The sequence below is a fragment of the Staurois parvus genome, unplaced genomic scaffold (genome assembly GCF_062004578.1).
Source record: "Staurois parvus isolate SC_StPar_1 unplaced genomic scaffold, SC_StPar_1.0 ptg000071l, whole genome shotgun sequence".
NCBI classification, from domain to species: Eukaryota; Metazoa; Chordata; class Amphibia; order Anura; family Ranidae; genus Staurois; species Staurois parvus.
Window position 1 is genome coordinate 7,541,142 of NW_028317867.1, and position 24,010 is coordinate 7,565,151.

At 41.7% G+C, this 24,010-nt stretch overlaps 1 protein-coding gene across 1 annotated transcript in view; it reads left to right on the forward strand.

Annotated features, from left to right (window-relative positions):
* Positions 1-8,827: 8,827 nt before the first annotated feature.
* TUSC3 (tumor suppressor candidate 3) overlaps positions 8,828-24,010 on the forward strand; it is a 358,515-nt gene continuing 343,332 nt past the window's right edge. The window contains exon 1 of the mRNA XM_089669302.1: positions 8,828-8,971. Within this exon, the coding sequence (XP_089525428.1) occupies positions 8,843-8,971 (129 nt within the window). The 5' untranslated portion in view covers positions 8,828-8,842. The remainder of the gene's footprint in view (positions 8,972-24,010) is intronic.

Below are 24,010 nucleotides of genomic sequence, written 5' to 3' on the forward strand. Positions count from 1 at the left end.
CATTTAGAAACTCGGGCGCTGCCCGAGGGCCCGGGGTCAGTAGGCAGCCCCATGAGATGCCCCTGGTACCTTTTTCATAGGCTTTTTTGAGTTTGGGCAAGGACACAGGGGCCCCATGATCCCCTATTGCCCAGGGGCCCCATGAGTTGTCAGTCCGCCCCTGATTTAGATATGACATTTATTTCACATTGGGGGTGTATATATTTACAATTGTAAATAGAATATTATTTAGTTCACACACCATGAATAAATACCTGCCCTTGTGATCCGTTTCCAAGGAGTGATGGGAAAATGAGTGTTTTATCGCTATCAGAACTCCTTTCTTTTTTCTTTGGCGTTGACTGTATAGGTAGGAGGGAATAGTCTAGTGAGCATTGTGGCACTTTAAGGGCTGAAAAATGGGTTTCCTGCATGCAGATTATGTCCCTTTGTAGTTTTTGTGCTTCCTTCCACATCATTTGTCGCTTGAAGGGGTTATTAAGACCATGCACATTCATAGAGACTATCTTCAAGATCATTTTAGACTATAAAAGGATTGAGGTGTATTGTCACCATCTATTGGCCTGGAGGAGTAATACGTGGTGTCTGTTGCAGGATAGGTGAGAGTATTCATGGTTTCCAAATGTGTTCTCTGGTGGTAGATAAGCCCTCAAAGAGGTAGTTTCATCCGATGGATTATATGGAATACTTTAGGATTATTGGTTTTTGGTGCCCAGTTAGAAAAACTATTAGAAAAACTATTGGAAAAACATAAAGAAAAATTAAAAGAAACAATATGAACAGTTATCAAACAATATTGAGTGATCCAAATCACTTCACTCTATTGGGGGTATGATCCCGAGAGCATAGAAAAATAACAAGTAGAAAACAGTTCCACTGCAGAAATATTAAGAAACACTTAATATGCCATAAAAAAGTAAAATTACATCATCCAGCAACTTGTTCCCAATCAGGGGGTATTCTTCTGGGGGGAGATTTAGAGTGCACTTGCTCACTATCTGTGGGTAATATTTCCCAATTCTTGGCTAGTTGTAAACCTTCCTCCTCCAAACTGTGATCAGACAGTTGTCCTTGGTGATTAATAGCTTGGTGGGGAATCCCCATTGATATTTAAGATTGTTGTCGCGCAACAATTTCGTGAAAGAGACCAATTTTTTGTGGGCTAAAATAGTGTGCTGAGAGAGATATATAAAGAGAGAGATCCCGCTGTATGGGGCTGGAAGTGGGTTATTTTTCCTTATGAAAAGCATTAATTAGTCTTTCACATGGTAAAAGTTAATTTTAGCAACAATGTCCCTAGTTATATGATCCATAAAGAAGGAAGGTTTCTGCAATCTATGCACCTGATGTACTATCACTTCTCTTTCTGGTGTGTTCGGTAGTATTGTGGAGATCATTTGCTGCACATATCTTCTGAGATCCGCAGAGGCACAGTATCTCCCACACCTCTAAATTTAATATTATTTCTGCATGAGCAGTCTTCCAAATACGCCATCTTCATCTTTAAAGCTTTCAGCTTTTCCTCTGTGTCGTTATGAGCATCAACCAACTCATTATGAACTGTAGCGAACTCACCCATTTTAGATTCCACATGGCCCACACATTCTCCGAGTGCATCCATCTCTGCATTCACTTGTGTCATAAAGCTCATCATGTCCTTATGTAAAGAACCTTTGAGAGTAACCAGCATATCCTTTATGACAGAAGTTGTTAAAGCAGCTAATCAGCAGGAAAATCTTCAAGGTGTTCTATGAATTCTCTAGTATTATTGTGAGAGAAGGAATCATTAGATTGTGCACCTATTTGCTGTAGGTCTAATGAGCGCTGCTGCCTGGATTTCTGAGGGCTGCATGTTGGAGTGATTTTTGCAGATCCCTTATGGTTGTGTTGTTGGGGAGAAGATTGATGTCTGTCATCTTCTTTCTGTATTTGACAGGCTGGAAAACCACTGGCGCCTGCGCCATCTTGAAGGGAGGAGGCTCCCGCTGGAGTGAATAACTCCATCAATTTGCGGGGTCCATCCTTTATCTTACGCTTTCCCATGTGTCTGGTAGGGAACTCCACTTTGTTGGGGTGCTGGAGGGGGGTTAAAAAGTGTTTTCTGCTCCCCCTCATTGCTCTGAGAATGCAAAGATTTTCGGCAGCTCCCGGAGCTCACTCGCTAAGCGGCCATCTCCTTTGGCTGCTGGCCATGGCCCTGGGATGCTATTTTAGAGATTTTCTTCACCTTCTGCTGTTATTATCATAAGATTGAAACAAGAAAAAGCAGTCAGACATCATCAATGACAGGAGAATTTAAAGGGATGGGGATGTGTCTGCATGATCGGTGGATTGGAGGATTCCAGTCAAGAGACCTCACTGATGGGATTCCAGATCATTTTTATATCTGATGAGTGATTTCCTTCCAGGGGGATAAACAACCACAATGGCTCACTAATTTAAAAGCAGGAAATAACAATTTTACTTTTGTAGAGTACATCAATAATGGCTGGCTAAAGCATATCTAAACACAGATTTATTTTTCCAAAGAGAAATCCTTTCTTAGACATCTGTCACCAGAACAGTTGTCTCCATCTGAAAGATTTCCCTCCATACCTGTTCTAGTGACAAATTCAAAATTTAGAATTTTCCCTTTTAGTTTCAGTGATGATGAAGCACATATAAAGCCCAACAGAGTTCTTACACTTCCTCACACTATCTTAAACTAAAACAAGAAAAATGCTTTAGATAGACTTTAAAAAGCATGTTTTTACCAATTAGAATGGATGATACCTATTTTCTGTAGGGTATCTTACAATGATAATGGCCATATCTGGTTTACCCTCATACCAGGGCTACTGTGAAATACAGTATGTGTCTGGGGTCACCTTTGTGCAAAATTATGGGACCAGGGTGCCATTGGCCTGCCCAGAAGACTGAACCACAGCTAAATGTTTTGTTTTCCTATGTAACTCATCAATATGTATATAAAGATGCTTCTTGATTAAATCTACCCCTCTTTTCACATGCTGCTGAGAAGCTTAACACTATCCATAACATTAAACTCTTACAGTCACCCAAAACTGAAAAATATGAGATTTCTGTGATTTTTAAAAATCAGCTCACTGTTCTGAAACCCTGTGTTCAGAAAACTTCTTCTTGCCAACCCCTGGAATAAAGCACAGTAGGTGTAAATTCTATCCTTCTTGCACATAAAAAGGAGCAGGAGCAAAGGTATTTGCTAATGACCATAGAAATCCCCCCCCCCCCTAAATTTTTGTCTCTTTCTTCTTCAATGAGCTTATCAGCTCACCAGCTTATTTTTGGAAATTATTTTTAAACCAAAAAAAAAGAAAAGAAAGTTGTTTTTCCTGATCCTCACTCCTGTGAATGGACATTGTCCATTCACACACAGTGTGCTTGGCCCCACCCCTTGCTCTCTCCTCATTGGCTCACTGGCTGTGATTGACAGCAGCAGGAGGAAATGGCTCCTGCTGCTGTGTAAGCCAATGAGGAGAGATCCAGGAGAGTCACTGCTCTCATGCACATAGCTGGATTGAGATGGGGCTCAGGTAAGTACCCAGGAGGTTGTTTACCTTAATGCATAAAATGCTTTAATGTTAAAAAAAAATTCTGCCTTTAGAAACACTATAAAGGTACAGAGATGACAAAGAACATTTTTTTCTATGGAATATGTCACACCCAAAAAGATTTTAGGGTATAGCATCACTTACTTGTCAAGAAGATAATTTTTCTCATCACTTCACACTATTGACTTTTGTAACAACTACAAGTACTAAAGAATAAGTGTCACAGACCCAAAGTAAACTGTCTTGGTAATAACAATAATAATTTGTCAGTTTCCCATTGTTATACTAAATCTTCACACACAACCTTTAGAAATAACAGCAACGTGTTGCCATAAAGATATGCATGAAAATTATTTGCTAAACTTTCCATTCAATAACAGGCTGTATGTACTTTATGTGTTTCTCTTCTGATTGGTAAAAACTACCCTTTCACCCCGTATTTGTTCTTACTTATAACTAAAAGTATATTTTAACAAGGCTATTTACTTTATAATACGAGGGTGCTTTTACACTTCTAGCCAACAAGCCCCCTTAGATATAATATAACTTTCCCATTTCTGAACTGAAAATGACTCCTGCTGTTGAAAGAGCCATTTTAGATATTAACCTTCTGTCTCTTGTCCCTAAAGTAATGGACTGACTTTCTTCTACAGTATTCTTCCATCTCTTCCTTCCATAGTACCCTATGAATATTCCCTTTATAATACCCTTCAGTCTCTTCCCTCTACAGCACCTTCTGACTATTCCCTCTACAATAACCTTCTTTCGCTTCTTTCTACAGTAATCCCCACCCTGGACAGGAGCTTTTGGAGGGGACTGCAGGCTAGCCTCTTACCTACTGACTATTGGGCCCTGGAATTTGAGGGGGCTCTATTCTTTGGGAGGTGTGTGCCTGGGTACCTTTGGAGTAGTTTTACTTTGGATTCAAGTCCATGTCTCGATGAAATGCACACTCTGAGAACTGGAGGACTCGGATAGAGATTTGGTCCTCTGTGCCCAAACCTGCATTGACTGCTTCCATCCCCTCCTATACTCACAGCAGAAGATTATATTCAGCTCAAAACAACCTGATGCTGGGGTCTCCTGCTTGTTACCTGTAATCTGTTTATTAAGGTGTTGGACTATCCTGTCTAGGTCTGAAGTGTCTAGGTGTGAATTCCCATTGTTAATTAAGTAACCTATTGTTTCTGTCTGTTTGTGAATCCTCCTGACAATGATTAGTCTTGTGCCAACTTTACCTCATTGCCTGTTTAACCCAATGTGTAATATTTTTTAAAAAAAAGGCCTGGATTCTTTCCTAGATACACCTAATAAAACTGGATACTAACATTTATAGGTAAAGTTGATCCAGGGACTATCCGATTGTCTCTTCGGGGATCAGGAAGGAATTTTTTCCCCTGCAGGAGCAAATTGGATCATGCTTTTCTGGGGTTTTTTTGCCTTCCTCTGGGTCATCTGTGGGTATAGGATTATAACTTTTTTTTTATGGTCGAACTAGATGGACCTTAGTCTTTTTTAAGCCAGACTAACTATGAACTATGTAACTATGTTTTTATTGTTCATGGGAGGACTGCCCCTATTTTTGAAGTATATAAAAAACCTGTATTTCTGTTCAAAAAAGGTATTCCTTTTGGTTTTACCGCAACACCTTGTCTGTGTGCGATGCTTGGGGTAAAGGGCTGGTATTAGCTATTAGTCTGCTGGAAGAGTTTGGAAGGTAGGAGACACTGTTTGGGTGCCAAGCAGTCCATCACAGTAACCTTATTTCTAATCCCTGTAAAGTGACCCTCTGTCTCTTCCATTTACAATAACCTTCTATCTATACCTCTATAGTAACCTTCTGTCTCTCTTATACACAGTGTGATCTGCCACCTCTTTTCTCTAAAGTAATCTGCTGTGTCTTCCCTGTACAGTATCATTCTTTCTCTTCCCTACCTCTAAACTAACATCCTGTCTTTTCTCTCTTTTAATTTACAGTAATCTACTGTCTTATCCAACTACAGTAACATTATCTCTCTTCTCTATGTAGCTACCTTCTGTCTCTTCCCTTTATAGTAATCTGCAGTCTCCTCTCTATAGTAATATACTTGTTCTTCTCTATACAGTAATCTGATGTCTCTTTCTGATGTAGTAACCTTCCATCTCTTCCCTATACAGTAACCTTCTCTCTTCTTTCCAAAGTAATTTACATATTTTCCCAGTGCATTAACCTACTGTCTGTTCCCTCTACAGTAGCCTACTGTCTCTCCATTTTAAAGTAGTCTACTGATCTTTCCTTCTAGAGTAATCTTCTGTCTCTTCCCACTACATTTACCTACTTCCTCTTCCCTCTGTAGTTACCTACTGCCTCTTCCCTCTGTAGTTACCTACTGCCTCTTCCCTCTGTAATTACCTACTGCCTCTTTCCTCTGTAATTACCTACTGCCTCTTTCCTCTGTAGTTAGCTACTGCCTCTTCCCTCTGTAGTTACCTAATGCCTCTTCCCTCTGTAGTTACCTTCTGCCTCTTCCCTCTGTAGTTACCTACTGCCTCTTTCCTCTGTAGTTACCTACTGCCTCTTCCCTCTGTAGTTACCTAATGCCTCTTCCCTCTGTAGTTACCTTCTGCCTCTTCCCTCTGTAGTTAGCTACTGCCTCTTCCCTCTGTAGTTACCTAATGCCTCTTCCCTCTGTAGTTACCTTCTGCCTCTTCCCTCTGTAGTTACCTAATGCCTCTTTCCTCTGTAGTTACCTAATGCCTCTTTCCTCTGTAGTTACCTACTGCCTCTTCCCTCTGTAGTTACCTAATGCCTCTTCCCTCTGTAGTTACCTAATGCCTCTTTCCTCTGTAGTTACCTACTGCCTCTTCCCTCTGTAGCTACCTACTGCCTCTTTCCTCTGTAGTTAGCTACTGCCTCTTCCCTCTGTAGTTACCTACTGCCTCTTCCCTCTGTAGTTAGCTACTGCCTCTTCCCTCTGTAGTTACCTACTGCCTCTTCCCTTTGTAGTTAGCTACTGCCTCTTCCCTCTGTAGTTACCTACTGCCTCTTCCCTCTGTAGTTACCTACTGCCTCTTCCCTCTGTAGTTACCTACTGCCTCTTCCCTCTGTAGTTACCTACTGCCTCTTCCCTCTGTAGTTACCTACTGCCTCTTCCCTCTGTAGTTACCTACTGCCTCTCCCCTCTGTAGTTACCTACTGCCTCTTCCCTCTGTAGTTACCTACTGCCTGTTTGTTCTGTTTCAAATGCCACTTTATGAATTTCTCCTTACACCCAGGCTGTCCAGACAGGATGATCACCTCTGGCTTGGCACCATCCACAGGCAAGTTAACTATTAATAAGACACAGAAATTAAATCTAACAGAATTTACTTCAGTTAATTTCAATAGAGAGGATGCTTTTCCAGTCTTTTGAAGTATAAGTGCAGATACATTTTGTATCCATACATTTTGCCTAGGGTGCAAAATAGTCTAGCACTAGCCCTGCATGTAAGTAGAACGCATTTCCTGAAAGCATTTGAAAAAATATGCCCTCTGTGCTTTTGTGGGTAAATACTTCTGCAAACAAGCTTCAGTGTCTACAAGAGTGGAGCTATTTACAGACATACATTTCTTACCAGGCTGTATGCAGCACCCATGGCTCCCTGGGCACAGGAAAGAACCCTGATTTTTACACTGAGGGCTCCTTCACACCAGAACATGTTGCAGGAAACCCACATTCCACACGCATTTCCTGCACCACGTTCAGAATGCTCTGGGTGTGCAATCTGCTATGGATGTTAGTTTATTCCTAAGAACACCACAAATGCAGATTGAAAACGCAGTACATTTGTCTGCACTGGATCGCATGGTACCATAGTACCATGCGATTTGGTGCAGTGCATTTTTGAAACGTAGTGCATGAGTCGAGTGCAATTTCAAATGAATGGGCTGAAAATCGCACTGCTCTAAGTTGCACAGGAATTATTATTATTATTATTAGGTACTTATATAGTGCCGTCAATTTACGGAGTGCTTTACATATATATTGTACATTCACATCAATCCCTAATCCTCAAGGGGTGTACAATCTAAGGTCTCTAACCTACATTCATACATCCTCATACTAGGGCCAATTTAGACAGGAGCCAATTAACCTAACAGCATGTCTTTGGAGTTAATTGGAATGATTCAAGTGTGAACCAGCCCTTAGACCTAATAGTTGTCATTTACATATTTTATTCCAGAAAGATACTTAAAAGTGGAGCTCCACCCAAAAGAGAAAGTTCTGCTTTAAAGACTGGCCCTTTGGGAAGCGGGCATCCAAAATTGCCTAGGCGATCGGAAGCAGAAGTTGTCCTCCCCCTCCTCTGTCCATTCTGGGACACTTGGCGGGTCCCAGAAGACTACGGGACCATTCAGAAAGCCCAGTGCTGCTCGCTCATGTGCAGTGGACCTGGCTATGAAGCTTCAAGCTGTCGGGTGCCCACACTGAAGATGGTGGCACTGGGAACACAGGACGGGCTGCTGTGCGGACTCCGTGGGATTGAGGGACAGGTGAGTGGCTGTTTTTTAAAAGTCAGCAGCTACAGTTTTTGTAGCTGTTGACTTTTAATTTTTTACAGAGTGACTGGCACTCCGCTTTAAAACAGCAATGTGTCCCAAACATCAATCTGTATGTTTATACATCTATTTAAAAAGAACGCCATAGAATATTTCTAATGCATTCACACTATACATTGCTGTACATCTTTGTGTTTTCAAGTGTCATTGTCCTATATGCAACAACGCGGCAAAGAAACTTTAGGATTAGCACATTTTTAGCCACATATTTTGTTGTGTTTTTATTGCACATTGCTTGTTCCTTTTCGGTGCCATTACCAATGAATGACACCTCAAGCACCACGAGTGTTTTATGCGCATTGTATGAGCGCTTTCATGCGCTACTGTAATATGAATGCAGCCTGGATAAGACGTAATAATACATTAACTACTGGTTACAAAAACTAAAATGCATCATTAAAAAAAAAATGAAATGTGTTTTTGTTTTATGACATCAAATTTCTTTTATGACAATAAACAAGTCAGTTCGCATCAAACTTTAAAAAATATTTTATGTTTCATTGAAAGATAGGAAAACTACAGCGTGTGAAAAGACATCCATCCCACCAGTATAGTAAGGATGGTGACAGATCCTTTCTTTGCTCTCTCTGCAGACAAGAACTACAGTAACAGTGATGCTCTGCTTTCTCCTCGCCTGCTGATTGGCTGCCTTGCCATCCAGTGTCATCAGCTGATCAGAGCAGAGCAGGTGCTGATGGGGATGCAGAGCTCCAGAATCATGGCGAGCAGCATGAGAGCAGCACTGCAGCAGCTGTTCATTGTCAGCAGCCTGCTTATCCTACTTGTGTGTCTGCAGAGTGGGGGAGGACAAAAGAAGAAGGAGGTATGACCTGGTAATATTGTGTATAATGCCTTCTGATGATGATACATACAGAGCAGAACCTGGGATTGTATGGGAAGAGCTCACAATGCTCACACATGCAGCAGATCACACTCTTATTGTCTGCTTTCTTGCTTGTGGCTGTAAGCGTGTTGTCATTCTGTTATCAGCTGACATTTGATATGATCATGTAAACAATGTGTGTATACCTAGATATCTATCACATGTCTGCAGCTCTGTATTCATCCAGTGCAATGTATGGGGATGGATTTATATCTGTCTGGACTGAAATTAGAGGTTTGTTTATAAAAACAAAAAACGTTTTGCAAACATCTTGGCATTTACACCAATGTCGTGAATAATGTCGTAATGTTTGTAATATGTGTGACATGTTTCCATGCGTTGTCAAATGTAACATTTTCTAAAGGCCGGTTCGCACCATGAATCCAACAGGAACGTGCTCTGCGTTCCTGTGCGATTCACATGCAGTCTGGGTGCAGTGCGATTTTAGCTCATTCGTTTGAATGGGCTGAAATCACACAGGACCACATCAAAAGTAGTGCGTGCACTACTTTATCAAAAACACAGCAGCTGGATCGCATGGGACTACTGTACTACTGTACCATGCGATCTGGTGTAGGCAAGCCCTCTGAATTTGTAACCTGCGTTTGGGGTGATGTTAATGCGGTTGTAAACCTCAGACATGAAATATGAACAAAGCATATCCCTCTACAGTGTGTGCCTTTTCTCAATTAAATCATGCCTGATGAAGGGGTCCTGCGAGACTCCAAAACACTGCCTTGCTGTAACTATGTGATCGCTCATTAAAACTTTTGGACCCATATTGGTGATCCTCGGTGTGCTGGTGACATTGTCTCTTGCTGATTCTGTTTGGTTCCAGCGGACGGTCGCTGCAGCACCCACTTATACACACAGCCAGTGTCGTTTCTGTCTGCTGCTTTGCTCATCTGCTATCTGCATGAATAATTTCTGACATTTTTTCCTAACACCAAGAGAATAATGGTGATGGGGAGGGAGCTCCAGCAGGCTGACATCCTCATCTCTGTTCCTGTGAGCTGTGTGGAGGGGGTGTGTCTCTTCCCTCCAATCAGCTCTTAGAGCTATCCTCACTGAACTGTGCAGAGTGTGACTTCAACTCTCTGCCCCCTTTTTTCTGAACTCTCAGACAAGCTTTATAAATTGTGAACTTTGAACGGATGCAGAGAAGAGAGGGCTGCGAATAAATAGGTACAACTTTTGTGAGGGGGATTTGTTTCATCACTGTGGATGACCTAAGGCCAGTCACTTCACTGGGTATATGTAAGGGTTTGCAACCACTGTAAGGTAACTCTAACATCTGCTGCAGATCACTAGTGCAGTGTGTTTTGAACATGGTGTGGGAACCTAGCCCTAACATCGATCCAAAGGGCTCTTTCACATAGAAGGCCGGGGATTGGGGGTGGGGTAAAATCACCCCCTGAATGATAAAGCCAGGTACACAAATACTGAAAATGATCCAGTTCAGCAGGAATCTGACATCTTTCAGTACGTGTGTACTGTGTTTAACAGGCTAACAACCAGCTTCTGTTTAATGGGCATGCTGGAAAACCAACATTAAATTAGCCAATGGCTGCAAGTACTGATCAGTGTATTCTGGCAGGGTGGGGGGAGGAGCTCCCCCGTCAGAATGCGACCAAGAGGATTTACTAAAACTGGTGCACACAGAATCTGGTGCAGCTGTGCATAGAAACCAATCAGCTTCCAGGTTTTATTGTCAAAGCGTAATTGAACAAACTGAAGTTAGAAGCTGATTGCCTACCATGGACAGCTGCCCCAGATTCTGTGTGCACCAGTTTAAGTAAATCTCCCCCAATGTCTCAGCAGAGGAGATCCTTGCATCAACATCGCATCTGTCAGTTTTTTGCTGGTTAATCAAATAAAATTTTAGAAGAACAAATTATTGGTTTGGGTGGCACCATCTGTCAAACTTGCCTGTTGAAATCAATGGGGCCGCATCACAACTGCTTGGTGTGGTTCACAGTGTAAAAAACAAAATAGGCTGGCAAAAAAAATGTAAACTAAAACAAGCATCAGGAGGCAGCAGTAGCATCTCCTGAATGCCTGCCACTCACTGCTATACTGCCCTCTGAAAAAGGGATCCACCATTGATTGATTTCCAATGGGTGGTAAGAACTGCTGAATGTCCAGAAGAGATCTAAAAGAAAAAAGCTTAAAGACAGAACAAGCAGCAAACTATGTAAAGGAGGGATATAACCCCTTTCAGTTTTATTTTTGCCATCTGTGTCCCATTAAGAAAATTTACCTTCACTTCCTGTCCCATAGCCAAAATAGGAAGTACTTGGTATTCATTTTTCACTTTTTCTTTCAGCGATAATGGTGAAATAGAAAGAAATAGAAATAGATAAAATAGAGGGCGAATTTCCTTAACAGGGACACAGACAGCAACAACTTGACAGGTGTTCTAATCCATCTACACCCTGTCCAAAACTAAAGTTTTACCTTTGGTTATACTTTAAGAACATTGGACCAGAAGCGTCAAAGCTGAACTCTGGACACACAAACTTTAATGTAAATATAATCATCAATACACACAAAGCATATAAATCTGCTTTGTGTGCAGCAATGCTTTACAAATCCAGATATCTCACAAAAGTGGCAGTGACATCATCGCTATGCTGTGATAGGATATTTATGAGAGGGGCGCAGCAGCACCACCCGCTACAGGCTGCCTGCAGGAAACTGTAGGAGAAGGTGGAGACAAGACCAGTCACCGTACACAAGGAGAGAGAGCAACAATGACTGGTCTTTATCACAGGAAGCTACACAAAGTACACCAGGATTCAAGGAAGAATGCACATGACCATGGGTGGACTGACAACTCATGGGGCCCATGGGCAATAGGGGATCATGGGGCCCCTGTGTCCTTGCCCAAACTCAAAAAAGCCTATGAAAAAGATACCAAGGGCATCTCATGGGGCCCCTTATTGACCCCGGGCCCTCGAGCAGTGCCTGAGTTTCCAAATGGTCAGTCCGCCCCTGCACATGACTCTTGTTTTTAGACAATATTTGCTTATCCTGGAGTTCAGCTTTACCCTTGGTTCATACCCATGTGTTTTTTAGTGCATTTTATGTTTTTCAGAAATGCACTACAGTCCATTTAACATGGCTTCCTATTGATCTAGGCCACATCTGTGCATTTTCAGCTGGGGCATTTTTTGGAAAAGGTCAGGAACTGTTTTCCCACAAAAGATTCAGTTTTTCGTGTAATAGAATTCAGTGGACCCATATGAAAAATGCAAGTGTTTTTGATGAATTTTCCATTTTGTTTGGGAGGGGGGGAGCCATTAGGAAAGTATGACAGTTTTGTTACCTTAATAAAACTTGTGGCACTTAAGTAGCATCAAAGTCACATCAAAGTAGTGCAGGAACCTTTATATGTCCAAAGTTGCATTTAAGAGTTAGGGTCTAGGGCTAGTGTTAAATGTTAGGGTTAGAGTTAGGATTAGCAGTAATTGGGATAACAGTCATTTTTAAGGTCAGAATGCTAACCCTAACAATTATCGCTAACCCTAACCTTAATGATTACTGCTAGCCCTAAACCTAACAATTACCGCTAACCCTAACGACTGCTGTTAGCCCTAACCTTAATAATTACCACTAGCCTTAACGCTAATGATTACCGCTAACCCTAACCTTAATGATTACCGCTAACCCTAACCTTAATGATTACCGCTAACCCTAACCTTAATGATTACCGCTAACCCTAACCTTAATGATTACCGCTAACCCTAACCTTAATGATTCCCCCTAACCCTAACCTTAATGATTACCGCTAACCCTAACCTTAATGATTCCCCCTAACCCTAACCTTAATGATTACCGCTAACCCTAACCTTAATGATTACCGCTAACCCTAACCCTAATGATTACCGCTAACCCTAACCTTAATGATTCCCCCTAACCCTAACCTTAATGATTACCGCTAACCCTAACCTTAATGATTACCGCTAACCCTAACCTTAATGATTCCCCCTAACCCTAACCTTAATGATTACCGCTAACCCTAACCTTAATGATTACCGCTAACCCTAACCCTAATGATTACCGCTAACCCTAACCTTAATGATTACCCCTAACCCTAATGATTACCGCTAACCCTAACCTTAATGATTACCGCTAACCCTAACCCGAATTATTACCGCTAACCCCAACCTTAATAATTACCGCTAACCCTAACCTTAATGATTACCGCTAACCCTAACCTTAATGATTACCGCTAACCCTAACCTTAATAATTACCGCTAACCCTAACCCTAACATGCGGCTTTGGACACAGAGGTTCCCACACTACTTTGATAGGATTTTGATGCTACTTGAGTGCCAGAGAGTATAAAGTCGCATCAAAGTTGCTTCAAAGTCGCACTACATGAACAGAACTGTCATACTTTGCTATTAGCCAAAAAAACCCACACACAACACATAACAAAATGCATCAAAACACATCAAACACACAATTAAAAAATGCACCACAAAACACACTGGAAAAAACATCAATTGCAGCCTGCATAGATGTGAACCTTGCCTTAAAGAGCATTCAACCAATAGAGCAAAGCCTAACAGTATAGAGCAGCTTTTGTCAACCTTTTCATCACAGAGGAACCCTTCAAATAATATTTCAGCCCCAGGGAACTCCTGCTAAAAACTGCTATATCTACAACTCAGGATACATTAGTGTGATGGTCAGTGCGAAGATTGCTCCTTATAGGTAGCTAAAAGGATCAATGGTGTCAGTTCCATGGAACCCTGGTAATGAAGAACATTCGAATAGTAGAGGAAATAATGTATACAAGGCCTTTAGAGTAGTGGTCTCCAAACTTTACAAACAAAGGGCCAGTTTGCTGTCCTTCAGACTTTAAGGGGGCCGGGCTGTGGCCATTGGGAGTAGAAAAAGGTCCTGCCATCAGTGGGAATAAACCTTGCCCCTTTTTTGGTGTCAGTGGGAGCAATGGCAGCCAATCGTTGGTTTAATTGGGAGGAATTGTGCTCTGTCATTGGTGTCATTGAGCCTGATTGTTGGTCTCATTGCTGTCCTTCAGACTTTAAGGGGGCCGTACTGTGGCCATTGGGAGTAGAAAAGGTCCTGATGTAAGTGAGAATGCACCTTGCCCCTTTCTTGGTGTCAGTGGGATCAATGGCAGCCCATCGTTGGTGTCATTGGGAGGATTTGTGCTCCACCATTGGTGTCAGTGCTGGGAATTATGCCCCATTGGTGGTATCAGTGGATAAATCAGTGCCCCAAAGGCCGGATAAAAGCAAGCAGATGGCTGCAGTTTGGGGACCACTGCATTAGAGATTCCTGTGCGCAATGCTAACTGTGTAATGAATCCGATACTACAGAGAGGGAGCTGCGATACAGAATTGATACAATGTTGCAGAGACAGAATAATGTTGTTTGAAAAGTTTACTGGACTGAAATACTTTCTCTGCTACTCATACAGATGAGTAACAGAGAACCAAAACAATGTGAACAATGGCATTCTGCAACATTGTATAGGTCTGTGTTCAGTTCCCTGTATTCAGTAGCTGATTCATATCACTGTTAGTGTTGAACAGAGAAATCTCCATCCGCTTTGTGCACAGTCAAATTTTAACTCTTCTGGTTAAATGTTCTTATGACTTTTTTCTCTTAGGAAAAAATTTTACATTCACTCTGGAAACGGCAAGAAGTAGAAAATTACATTTCAGGCATATCACAAACATTAGGGGTATTATTACTAGCTTTTGCACAATTTTTTTTATAAATAGATATTTTTGTGACAGTATGTTATCTATTTACTATAATGTTCACACCAGTACAGATACTTGAAGAAGTGGGCATGTTGCATATTGGGAGGAATTAACCGAGCATTGAGGGATCATTCACACTCTCTGAATTAAAGTATTACTAAACCCAGGACCCTGCATTCACTATATCTGGTCTCCCAAAGAGTATACACTACATGGAAATGCAACTATTTTAGTAAATATGAATTGCTAAATACCTTTTTCCCTGTAGCAATATATAGCAGTCTTTTGATTTCTATCAGTGTCCTGCTGAGCACTGGTTAAAGCTTGTAGGAGTTTTCATTCTCCTCTGATTGTCCTATGAGGCTGCATGACCCCTGGCCTTCTGTCTGGACAGCTCTGATTAGCCCTTTGCTGATCACATGCATCCCCCCAAAGAAAAAATAACTCTAGCAATATGCATTAAACTGAACATGTGCAGAGTGACTCCAAGAAATCAGTACTATCAGCAGGTGGATTGGGGACAGTAGAAGAAGGGTAAGATCAAAGAAGACAGGATCAAGCAGCCTTTTTACACAATGTGGATTTTGGGTTCAACAGTAAGTATAACAAGCATGCTTTACTGCATATACAGACTGATTTTACTGGTGTGGGTTTAGTAACACTTTAACCTCCCTAACGGTATTCCCGAGTGTAGCTCGGGGTAAAATGTCTGTACCAAAAGCGGAACCCCGAGCTACACTCGGGCTTACCATGCGGCGCTGTATAGGGAGTCCCTGCAGCACTTATCTTGTCCTTGGCTCCCACGATGTGTCCCCTGCAGCGTCCCTGGCCATCTCCTCCGGCGGATGCCGGCATATGCCTCCTGTGTTCCGGTCCCTGTGACGTCGGGACGTACGGGCGCTGGCGGCAGCGGGAAATTTGAAAATTTAAAAAAAATGTCATTTTTTTCAAAACGATTTTACATAGTAAAACATTGCTGTTTCAATTCATTTCACATACATTTTGTCCCTAGTGCTTTGTCCTGTCCCCTGTCTGCATTTTGATTGTTCTTTCTGCCTGGAAACTTAGAAAAGTCCATGGTGTCCAAAAAGTGTCCCTTTAGGTCAAAAGCGGGTTTAGATCAGCTAGAGAACAGCGATAGTAAATTAGAACCACTTGCAGAATTGAGTGATAATGATTAGTGGGGAAATTCGTCGTCAGACACTGAAAACGATTTTGCGACTTTGCTCAGCGATGTGCGAATTTGGCGCTATATTTCAAATTTCAGTGTTTTTGGTTTGATTATAGTATTGAATTAAATGTATGATTTAGAATCTTGTTCAGACAGATTTCAGTGAGTTATTCCTAAAAATTACAGCCTACAATAAAAAAACTACATATTTCCATGCAAAATAATGGTACCGCTTTCAGCACCAAAAATATGAAATAATCATACCACTAGGGTGGTTAAGCTGTATGGCTCTGCACAGATCAGCACAGACTCAGTGCTAGGGGAAACAGTTGCGGCCTATGGACCCTATTTCCATAATGATGTGTTGAGGTGTGATCAGGGGCGGACTGACCATTTGGAAACTCGGGCACTGTCTGAGGGCCGGGGTCAGTAGGGGGCCCCATGAGATGCCCCTGGTACCTTTTTCATAGGCTTTTTTGAGTTTGGTCAAGGACACAGGGGCCCTATGATCCCCTATTGCCCGGGGGCCCCATGAGTTGTCAGTCCGCCCCTGGGTGTGTTGTAATGCACTGTGTAAAAATGCAATGCAGTAATATGCATATATTTGAATGAATTGTCATTTTGTGACACTTCAATAAAATTATTAAAAAAAAAAGATAAGAAGTAAACAGTGGGATGCATTGCACGAACTTGGCCCAAACAAGCTATTTAGGCTAAGTCAAGCACTTGCAAAAAATACTAATACGGACAGTAACATGAACCAAAGCAGCTATAGCATTAAAGTGATATTAAAGGTTCTTTTTTTTTTTCTTTAAACAATCATTACCTCCTTTGCGCAATGGTTTTGCACAGAGCAGCATTGGTCCTCCTCTTCTCGGGCCCCTGCCAGCACTCCTGGCTCCTCTCCCGTGACCAGTACCCCCAATAGCAAGCTGCTTGCTATGGGGGCTAAGGTGCGTGCTCGCTCCTAAACCCCGCTCTTAGTCCATAAGACACATAGAGCCATGGCTTTGTCCTGCCCCTGCTCTCTCCTCATTGATTAAATGACTATGATTGACAGCAGTGGGTGCCAGTAGCATGCTACTTGCTATGGGGGCACAGGTGCGCGCTCACTCCTAAACCCCACTCTTAGTCCTGTGGGAACTAGTACCAAGGGTAGAGCATTTTAAGCACAGTCACTCACTTGCTTCTTTTTTTTAGGGCTGTTTTTGACCAATTTTATTTAAAAGAAAGTTCCATATAACAGATTTCCCACACAGGGGTATCCACCATCAATACAAACAAAAATATTCAACCTCCTGGCTCTCTTTATCAGCCATGCTGGTTAGCAGTACCTCTATTTATATGGGTCTCCCAGACCAATGGCTAGTCCCAGCACACAGCATTGGACTCCTTAAACACACACAGCCTCCTTCCAAATAAAAATGGCTTTTTACACACAGCTAGCAGCACTTTGCTGCTCTGGCTTTCACCTCTCCTAGGTGGAGCCCTCCTGACTCCTGGGCAATGACCTCCTGTCTTGTCAGGGTGGAGCCCAGAACCCTGGTCCTGACTCTAGAAGAGAGCCATGCACACCTGACCAATCAGTCTCCTGGCCACTCCCAAAACCTGGTCCCAGGATTGAAGATTTCATCCCTCCCAAATCACTTTGAAATCTCCAGGCTCCAGGTCTCAAAATTGACTTTACAAACAAATGAGGAAAGTGAAAAGCCACTTTCCTCTGCATCAAACAAGTACCCTGGAGCCCCTCAACCTGCCTTGTTGAGAATCCCAGGTGAAATATCCTTTTTATATTTTGACAGATCACCACACTGTCACAGTCCATAAGACACATAGAGCCATGGCTCGGCCCTGTCCCTGTTCTCTCCTCATTGATTAAACGACTGTGATCGACAGCAGTGGGAGCCAATAGCACACTACTTATGGGGGCACAGGTGCATGCTCACTCCTAAACCCTGCTTTCTTAGTCCATAAGACACATAGAGCCACGGCTCGGCCCTGCCCCTGTTCTCTCCTCATTGACTAAATGACTGTGATTGACAGCAGTGGGAGCCAATAGCACGCTACTTGTTATGGGGGCACAGGTGCATGCTCGCTCCTAAACCCTGCTCTCTTAGTCCATAGACACATAGAGCCATGGCTCAGCCCTGTCCCTGCTCTCTCCTCATTGATGAAATGACTGTGATCGACAGCAGTGGGAGCCAATAGCACGCTACTTGTTATGGGGGCACAGGTGCATGCTCGCTCCTAAACCCTGCTCTCTTAGTCCATAAGACACATAGAGCCACGGCTCGGCCCTGCCCCTGTTCTCTCCTCATTGACTAAATGACTGTGATTGACAGCAGTGGGAGCCAATAGCACGCTACTTGCTATGGGGGCACAGGTGCATGCTCGCTTCCAAGCCTTGCTCTATGAATCCATAAGACACATAGAGCTGCAGCTCAACTCTGCTCCCAGTTCTCTCCTCATTGACTTACTGGCTGTGTTTGACAGCAGTGGAAGCCAATCTCAGCCAATGAGCAGAGAAAGACCCAAGACAGTCAAGGCTCCTGTACACATTACTGGATTGTGAGGGAGCTCAGGTGGGTATTAGGGGGCCTGTCAGGGAAGCAGCACACAGAAGGTTTTTTACCTTCAGGCATAGATTGCATGAAGGTAAAAATCCTTCAGCCTTCACAACTACTTTATGTGTGTTTAGGGAGATTTAAAAAACATACTCCAGTTGCCCTCTAAGTGATTATTTTTCCATCTCACTGATCTCTGGTTAATGCTTGTCAAATGTGCTGTAAACATGCTATAAATGCTACAGGCATGTTTATGGCAGGTTACCATTGAATGGAAGGAGTTGTCAAGCTTCAACTCCTCTCAAACTCGACATGTAGCTAAATACATTCCATGTGTATCAAAACAAAAGATGTTTACTACATAACAGTTCATTTTTATACAGCCTGAATAGAAAAGCCTGTCCCCTGCCAGCAGCTGTGCGACTGTTTCTCTCTGTGTGAAAGTAGTGACTCTGCAGAAGTCCAACACATCATCTGTTAATGACTGTTATCGTGCCCTCCAGAGGATTTACCCCACTTCATGACCAGGCCATTTTTTGCATTACGGCACTGCTTTACTTTGACTGACAATTGCACGGTCATGCAGCGCTGCACCCAAATTAAATTTATGTTCTTTTTTTCCCCACAAATAGAGCTTTCTTTTAGTGGTATTTGGTTTTTATTTTTTGTTCTATAAACAAAAAAAGACCGACAATTTTGAGAAAAAAACAGTATTTTTTACTTTTTCCTATTAAACATGTCCAGTAAAAAAATGTTAAAAATCAAACATCGTCATACATTTAGGCCAAAATGTATTCTGCTACGTCTTTGATAAAAAAATCCTAATACATGTAAATGAATTGGTTTATGTGAAAGTTATAGCGTTTACAAATTGGTGGTATATATACTGGAATTTATTTTATACTAGTAATGAAGGTGATCAGCGACTTATAGCGGGAATGCGGTGGGCATTCTGACACCGAGGGGAACTTACTTGTTGCACTGACATCCCCAATGACACCAATACAGTGATCAGTACTAATAAAAAGCACTGACACTGTACTAATGGCACTGGGCAGGAATGGGTTAACATGTTGGGCGATCAAAGAGTTAACTGTGTGCTGTTTCACGTTATATGCTGTGTGTGCTTTCAACTGTAAGCACACTGCTTTGTATGGCTGTGCTATGCATAGTGCGAATGAGAAGTAAAATTGGAGCCAGAGCTTTGTAATCAGCAACTATGCGGATTGCAGGGTTAACAGAGGGCAAGGATCCTTATCTACAGCATTCTGTCAGAGAACAGGCTTTTCTACTCAGGCTGTAGCTGTTTTTTTTAAGAAAGCAAACTGTAAGTGAAGCAAACCTGGTGCATTGCTCTGAGTAATCCTATGATTAATGAAATAAGGAGGCTGCTATCATTGATGTGGCTGCTGTGTTGATGCTTTGACTTCAGTACTGCATTCCAGTACTCCATTGTATGCCAATAAGGTGGATTTACCAAAACAGGTGCACTCAGAATGTGGTGCAGCTGTGCATAGTAACCAATCAGCTTCTAAAGCAGGCCATACATGGGTCGAATTCCGAACAGTTTTTCGATTGAAAATCGAAAACGTTGTTTGTTCTGTAATCTGATGGTGCTGCCAATGATTTTGAAAATCGGTTGTTTTTCACAAATTTTCCAGCATGCCCGATAAACGAAATGGGGAGGAACCACGAAAATTGTCTGGTGCCATTGCCTCACTAACAGATGAAAATCGTCCGATTACTCTTGGGTCCAATTTTCTATAACGAAAAATTGTTAGAAAATCAACCAATGTATGGCTGGCCTTACTTCAGCTTGTTCAATTAAGTTTTGACAATAAAACGTGGAAGCTGATTGGTTTCTATGCACAGCTGCACTACATTTGTGCTCCAGTTGCAGTGAATCCCCCCAATGTATTCCAGTGTATTTTACAGATGCTTGTGATATTTTCAACTTGCTTGTGTCTTTTGTAATTACACACGTTTTGTTGCTATTCAGGCATTGGATTTCACACCTTATAATGCGTATTGTTGCCATATTGTTGTCACATGTTTTCATCTTTGTTACATCTCAGTACTGCTTATCTATGCACCCATTTCCTATCTGCATGATGTCCTTCGTCTGTGCAGTGGAATATGCTTTGTGTAAAGTCTGTAAAAAGCCACTTGTTGGCTTCATTGAAACTTCATGTGACAAGGTAACAAGGCAGGAGCACAACTGTGAGTCAAGGCCAGGGCATTGTCACCCTGTTACAGGTAGTGCCTACACAAAGACCTTCATGGTAGGACAATTATGTAGCATTTTAATAAAAACTCTGGCTTTAGTAAACATTTAAAATGGTATTAACATCTGAAAGCTTTAACCCTTTTGTTCCCATCAATATATTATCTATGTCAGTGATAGCAGCAGGTTTTACACACACTGCCATTAGCTGCAGCTGCCAGGAGTGAGTGTAAATGTGAGAAGCAAGCTGTCAGCTGGAAGTGATTAAACGGCTGTGCAGCTCCCTGACCATTTTCATACACCATGGTAATGGGCTGCTTCCCACTCCGCGCATGCCCCCATCATACTTCCCGGGCTCAGCTCACCCATTGACTGATACAGATAAGCATGGTAGATGCCGTTGGCTAGACAGGAGAGAGCCAAGCGAACACATGTTGGTTATCTATTTACACATCACATCCTCATCTTTTATATTTTATCAAAAATTGGGTAATTTATTGCACTTGTATGCCCTAAAATTTACTTTTGTGTATTTTTTACTGTGTTTTTTTGTGTTTCCTAAACCATTGCATTAATATCCTGTGACATAAAAAATTTAAAATGAAGCCCATTAAAATGTACAAATATATTTCTCACTGGGAATCAGTTCAAGAGATCCTTCATATGTGGTACTATACCCCTTGTAGAGTTGCAATTATCTTCCCTAACCACTTTCCTCTCTGTTGGAGAAATTGAAGATTACCGGGATTGTTCAAAACCTAATGACTTTCAAAATCTATTTTGTCTTTCATGATTCTATTACTAACATTGTGACTGTTCCAGACCTGAATCTAGCTCTACTGGGAGTAGGTATTGAGAACTGGCCCACAAACTATCACACCTATATTACCCATCTCTTTATAGCAGCCAGACTATCTGTAGCTAGATGTTGGAAACATACAGCTGCCCCTACTCTTACCACAAATGTTCAAATTCTTAAAATGCAAACCACAAATTCATGTGCACCAACTTACTTAGGGAAAATTTAAGAGGCAATGGACCCTCTGGCTTCAACACTCCAAAGGCACAGGAAGTGCACTACTATATTTTAAGGAGGAATTTGAAGTGATTGTAAACCCTCACCTATTAAAACAACCTATTATGTTTAAAATAGAAATGAAAGGCAAAACATTTGTGTATAGATATAAAAAACAGATTATAAATACTTTTTCCTTTTTTTTAAGTGATTACATTGAGAACTGACCACGGTGTGCTCTCCTGCCTAGTGTGGTCAGTTTTTAACAGGAAAGCAGGGGGACTGGCAGGAACATCAGGGATTTCACATAAAGGAACCAATACAAAGAGAACAGGATACTTTTTCATACAAGCACATGGTACAGCAGGTACATATCAGGAATACGAAATGTTGAGTTTACATATTCTTTAGGACAACAGAGTAATTTCTCATGATACTATTTGATGCAATTGATATTACTATATGCTGCCTATTAGATAGAAAACCTTCACTTTTTAAGTTCAAGTTCACTTTGAGAGCAAAATGAGCTTGCTTCGTTAATTATAATTGAAAAAAAGGGAAATGTTAAGTCACATAACAATTTTTAAGAGTGGATGGAGAAGGATTTCAAAACTTTTTCCTGAATAAACAGACATCAAGACAGCCTCTTAGTTAAATTAATTTGAGTCATTATATGTTTATTTTTTTTGTACTCTGCTTTTATAAAAAAAATCTAATAATTTACTAACTAATGTTCACTCCATACACTGCTGTTGGCAATGATTCATCGTGATTTCACTGAAGTTTTGCCGACCAAAATAGGCTCAGAGAGAGGAAAAAAGTTGTAAAACTCTTCAGGGTGAGTAATGTATTTAACCTGAGGACATTGTTCTGTTTGAGTCTGTTATAGTAACCCGCAGAGCCCCACTTCCTTTATCAAAGTTCTTTGACTCCTTGTCTAGCTTATTGCATTCTATGCTTCTTCTCCAACAGACTGCCGTCCATTGCATGTAAAGAACAAAGGACAAAGGGCACGTCAGTCACACAATAGCATTGTCGGGTGATTTTTTTTATCACTACTGACATGTAAGAGCGTTTTCACTCCAAATATCGTTCAGTGAGCCTTGTCTTCCATTTCAATACACTAAAGGGCTCAGTGAAGATGCAGCAAATAATTGGCAGTGACACCTATTACTGTGCATACACTGCAGTGTTGGAAAAAAAATGTAAAGCCTTTTGCCTGTTACTTTCCTATTATTGCAGGCAGTGCAAATCACAGCATTGTCATCACTGAGCAGTAGTTTGTACAAAGGTGGAGGAAACATAAATGTATTATTAACTTTAATATTGGTTTATAATTAACAGTAAAACACATACAATTGCCTATTTGCATACAATATTAATACATTTAACATAAAGATAGCTTAGTCACAACAAGTACAACAGAATGTCTCTTGCAAAAAAACTAGTTGTTACCTATATCTACTACTACATGCACCACTGATCTCTGCTATAGTAAATAGAGGCAGGCAGCTGAAGAGTCTTCAGAATCTGATACTACATGGATTGTCGGATTCCTAGTCCATCCATTGCAGTTTGAGCTGCCAACTCCAACATCACTACCATGTTTGTAGTGACATACAGGGCTGCTGTTAGAAACCACAGGCAACCTGACAGCCTCCCACCCTCCCCCCCCCCAAAAAAAAAACACAGTTTACTTGCTTCATTTATGAATGAAAACAGTGAGTGATCGGTACCGATCACTCATTGGGGGTTATTTACTAAAACTGAATGTTGAAAAACCCGGTGCAGCTCTGCATAGAAACCAGTCAACTCCCAAGTTTTAATGCCAAAGCTTAAATGAACAAGCTGAAGTTAGAAGCTGATTGGCTGCCATGCACAACTGCACCAGATTCTGAGTGCACCAGTTTTAGTAAGTCTCCCCCATTGTGTTCATTCAGGAAAGAAAGGAGCTGGTAAATGTGACATATTTACCATGCCCTTCCCCCACTCTCCAACCTGAAGGATCCAATTGTGTGCAGGGGGTTTTGGGCAGCAGGGGAAATGTATGGTGCACACGGAGGCTGATGGGTGCAGCGAGAAGGGGATAGTGGCAATAACCTGAACCAATCCCATGTATGGATCTCTGTGCAGCAACTGAATGCCAGCAGGAGAGAGAGGAGAAGAAGCCAGAGAGAGCAATACATGGAATCGGTTCCAGCTACCCGGGCCCCCTGCTGGCCTGGGCCCCGTATAGGAGCACTGGTGGTACTCCTTTATC